The sequence below is a fragment of the Pseudochaenichthys georgianus genome, chromosome 13 (assembly GCF_902827115.2).
Source record: "Pseudochaenichthys georgianus chromosome 13, fPseGeo1.2, whole genome shotgun sequence".
Classification (NCBI taxonomy): Eukaryota; Metazoa; Chordata; class Actinopteri; order Perciformes; family Channichthyidae; genus Pseudochaenichthys; species Pseudochaenichthys georgianus.
The window spans coordinates 36,555,283-36,560,149 of record NC_047515.1 but is presented as its reverse complement, the minus strand read 5'-3'; the positions used below and the strand labels follow the sequence as shown (position 1 = coordinate 36,560,149).

The 4,867-nt window shown below is 39.4% G+C and overlaps 1 protein-coding gene across 1 annotated transcript; it reads left to right on the top strand.

The window, feature by feature from the left end:
* Positions 1-2,140: 2,140 nt before the first annotated feature.
* On the top strand, positions 2,141-3,301 carry foxg1c (forkhead box G1c). The gene has a single exon (XM_034096845.1). It carries the CDS (start codon positions 2,141-2,143, stop codon positions 3,299-3,301), a length of 1,161 nt encoding a protein of 386 aa, XP_033952736.1.
* Positions 3,302-4,867: the final 1,566 nt, after the last annotated feature.

Here is a 4,867-nt window from a genome sequence, read left to right as displayed (position 1 = left end):
ACATCTTCACCAATGTACAACGTTTACCAAAATCGCTGTATAAACAAAATGCTGCAAGAAGCTCAAAACATAACGGAAAATAACGCACACAGCTGGGATTGAGGGTTTAGTGACATTCAGGGATTATAAAGTTGTCCAACTGTAACTGTTGGCAGAGTTAGTCCGTTTCATAATTGTAATAGAGGCTGCTAATGATAAATCACTGTAAACACAAGACATGATATTGAATATTAAACAATGAAATATATAAACCAGGGTATTACAGGTATTAAGAAAACAAGGTGTGCTTTCTAGAGTCTGAGACATTCCCAACAAGTGCTCACTTGTGTAGCGCGGGGATTATGGAGGAAGACTCATCTCAAATAAACTAAAGAGGAGGTGTAATGATGACAGATTAAATGTGTACTTCCTCATGTTTGATGTCTGACATATGAACTGTCAAACACAGCATAGGAGGGGATTACTTTAGAACAGTCTTTAATATGGTATGTTCCAGTTATATAGGGAAAAAACTGAAACGTTAACTGTTTTTAGGTTAGTGCCCTGAGCCTGTTTTTCAGGTCTCAGGCTCGAAAATGACATTTCCAGAACAAATGACCATATCTTCACTTCTAAAAGGGTTAAATTAATAATCTTTTTTCTCAAAGCAAGGTTACATCTGTGAGTTGGATGTAGAAGTGTCAGAATCAATATAGATGTTTTTATTTTAAAGTAAATTCAGATTGAACACAGTAAAAAAATGTAAATTATTGTGTCCGTCCAAAATTAATTAATTAATTTTTCGCTCAGAGGTAATTTAGATGCTTCTTATGAGACTTGTGTTTTGTTTTGGTAAAAATGGTTTGTATCGTCAGTTAGCTGAGATTATTCCCGTTAATCTGGTATAACACATTAATAGGTTCTTAAATGTTAAGATCCCCTGAGACACAGTGTCGTGAAAAAAAAAAAGCCCCCGCAGAGGGGGGCTTTGGGGCTTAACAGGTTAAAGCAATAATATTATTGCTTTAAACTAATCATGTGAAATCTGTTGACATAATACATTTCATTAAAGTCAACGTTTCCATTTTTCAATGTTGGGGAGTATTGGATTACATGTAATGAGTAATCAGGATACAAAAATAAAGATTCCCTACCCGTTACATAAAACAACATGTAATCAGATTACTCTTACATTTAAAAGAAAATTGGGGATTAGTACCCTAAGTAAGTGTTAATACAAATGAATTGTTAGGTTTATCTTTTTATTTATTATTTAACAAATAAACCTCACAAACTAAAATTGTTGTTTTGCAAATGTTAATGGGGATATGATACTTTAGGATCACAACCGTTCAAATGTTTTTCTTTGAACAGATTTGTGTTTCTTTTGGTATTATAATTGTAATTTTGGATACTTCTTCTAGTTTATTTTAAAGGCATTTTGCCAAATCATGGTGTCAGAGAAGGTGCACAGGAAGAAAAAAAGAGTAAAAGAGCGCGATGAGGCCAGCCCCGAGGGAAAGGCTTGTGCAGGTTGAGTTTCATGAGTCCCGGAAGTGTTATAAGTGAACCCGAGAGTTCACCGATCAGTCACACAGATTGACAGCATTTAATCCTTTAAAAACGCCTCTTTAACTCAATTATTATCCAGTTTATGGATTTGTTTCTATTGACAATGGACATTGACATTGAGTGACTTAAAGGCCTTTTTGAAAGTGATTGTTTTTCTTTATGGGTTAAAGGGGCCATATTCTGCTCATGTTCAGTTCAAATTAGTATAGTGTGCCTCTACTGTGACATGTTTGCTTCCTTTGATGTTGAAAGGGGTGTTTATTTTTCTCATAATGTGCTGCAGCACCTCTTTTGACCCTCTGTCTGAAACCAGAGCCCAGTCTGCTCTGATTGGTTAGCTAGCCGCTCAGCTCTAATTGGTCAACCACATGGAGATGGCTTCTTTTATATTGTGATACTCAGATTTGTAAAGTAATCCCCCCAACCCTGGAAATAAGAGGCTGTTGAATGCACCACTTGTGTCACTTTAACGCTCCTGTGATCATGCGCATTTGTTCTCTGTGTCTTTGGCTCCTCGCCACTTCGCATCAGAGTTCAGTTAGTCGCTCTGCTCTCATCACTGGAAGTCTTTGAGGACTTTATGACAGATATGGCGGACTTGAAAACTTCTGACCGATTTTTCCACAATTCCTCATTCAGCATCAGCAGCCTGCTGTTGAGACGAGAGAGAGTGATGGATGAGGAGACTCCTTCTGCGTCCCAGAAACCTCCGGAGAAACCCAGCCAAGAGAAAAACTTTGACAGTGAGAACACTGGTAAAGGGGGGAGCAAACCCCTGCCTTCGACTGGGAAACGAGAGGGGACTCAGAAGAAAGGAGGAGAAGAAGAAAGCATTAAACCTGAGAAACCTCCTTTCAGCTATAACGCGCTCATCATGATGGCGATCCGTCAGAGCCCGGAGCGACGGCTCACTCTGAACGGCATCTACGAGTTCATCATGGAAAACTTCCCTTATTACAGACAAAACAGACAGGGGTGGCAAAACTCAATCCGGCATAACTTGAGCCTGAACAAGTGTTTCGTTAAAGTGCCGCGCCACTACGATGACCCGGGGAAAGGCAACTACTGGATGCTGGACCCCTGCAGCGAGGACGTGTTTATTGGTGGCACATCTGGGAAGCTCCGGCGCAGAGCCACGGCTGGATCCAGGACCAAGCTTGCGTTAAAAAGAGGAGGAGGAGGTCGCCTGATGTCCTCCGGCACCGCCACCAGTGTGACTTTAGCCGCCGCTGGTTCGTTTTACTGGCCACCGTTTCTTCCTCTCCAAACACCAGTGCGCACTCACCTTGGCACCGGGACTTACCTGACACCGCGGTTCCAAAACCACGCCACCTCCATGGTCTCCCAGCGGCTGAGTGCGTCCAGTGCCGCGGACGCAGATCGGTTCCTGCAGACCCACCAGGAGATGTCTTACATCGGACTCAGCTGCGCGCAATCTCGACGCCATCAGATTGGCACCGCGTGCACCGCTTTCTCCACGTCCATCCCCGCGTGCACCCTGCCTCTGTCGGACCCCTACTCTTTTAACATGATCTCTGGACAAGCCAGCTACTTTTACTCTCACCAGATCCCCTGTGCCGCGGCGTTCAGTCCGTGTCCAGAGGAGTGCGCCTCGGCCAAGACTTCTGCTCCGGGACCGTTTTTATCCAAGAGCGGCCACTCAGAGCTGGGAGGATTCTGCAATGACTTTCCGAATTACTGCCCTCAAGTCAGTTCAAGCCCCTCTTTGTCTTGGAATATAGAAAAATAGAGTAAAAGACATTAAAGATTTAAAATATTGCTGTAGAAGTTTGAAAAAGAGGCCCATTTATAAGGGCCTGCAGACTGGATTGTATTGCGTAAATTAAAAATATCCCACAACATTTCTCAAATAATTTCCGTGTTAAATTCAAATATATATTAACTAAAATGGGAAATGTTTTGCACTGACTTGTATTATTTCATCATAACGTGTGTTGTGCAATCTGTGTCAAATTAACTAAAGAATATCTGACACATAAACAAGGTGAGGAAGATTTCAAAATGGCATCTTCCACAATTGTGCAAATAAATATGTACATAATAATAATAAGGACAAAGTGTAATTTTTCATTCACTGAAATTTGTTTTTTCCAGATATGTGTATACACTTGTCAGTATAAAAATTGAGTTGTTTGCACGCATGAATTACCTGCTAAATAAAATCAAAAAATGTATCAAAATAAAAACGAATCTGTCTGTCATTCATTTTGCGCAGGATGAGACCTGGAGTGAAAATGCTGTGGAAGTGCTGATAAAACGACAATAGTTATATTTCCGTAATTTAAAGAAAAGAGAAAAAAATTGGCTATTAAATGTATGTTTCTTCTAAGGAGTTGACATTGTTTTATAATAAAGAAAATGATTGAAAAATTACGATATTAAATTGGTTGCATTTCTTTTCTTAATTTAATTTCCTTAAAAATATTCCTATGATAATAAAATGAATCAAATAAAAGATAATCATAAACTCTAAATGTATACATAACAGCAGAACATACATATTCTATTCATGTTTTTACTGTTGATATATATGTTCAACTTTTTTATACTATTTGTATTTTATTTATATTTTTCATATTGTAACTCATGTGTTATTAAATGTCTGCTGCCATTAGAAGAAAAAAAATCCAAATTTGGGTTAAATACACTACATAATATAATGTTGGATTTTTTCTTTTTAAAGATCAACAGTTCAAATGTGCACCCGAAGCTTTTCCTGAAGAGACATGATGTGGAAACAGACTGAGACATAACCTCAGCAGGTAGACATGACTCACCTGCAGATCTGCTCACCTTTCCCTCACCTGTCACTACATTCATATAAGAATAGCATATTATTAATGTTTGCAGACACAGATTCGAGCAGCTTTCTGGACGGCTGCCTCTGTGATACAATGGCCTCTTTATACCAGAAGACCGTCACCTCTCCAAACCTGAAACATGCCTGGTGGTTGAGCAAAGGGGAATGGATCTCTTCACTGTTGGCAGACTCTCAATATAGATAGATGCGAAGATAAGAATATTGTCATCAGGGATTGTGTCTGAGCTGTGAATCAGGTTTATGGCACACAAAATAGTTTTATACCCTGAGGCAGGAGTAAGATGATACTGTTTGCTTTTAGAGTAATAAACAATCGCTTTTCGACAGCTCAACTGATTACTTCAGAGCTAATACTCACAACCTATACTGATTCATGAAGAAAAAAACTCAAACAGAAAGTTGGGCTGACACAATTTGGTGATAAAAGTTGATAAGGGATAACGTAAGGCGAACAAATCTGTTCAAGTGTTTGTC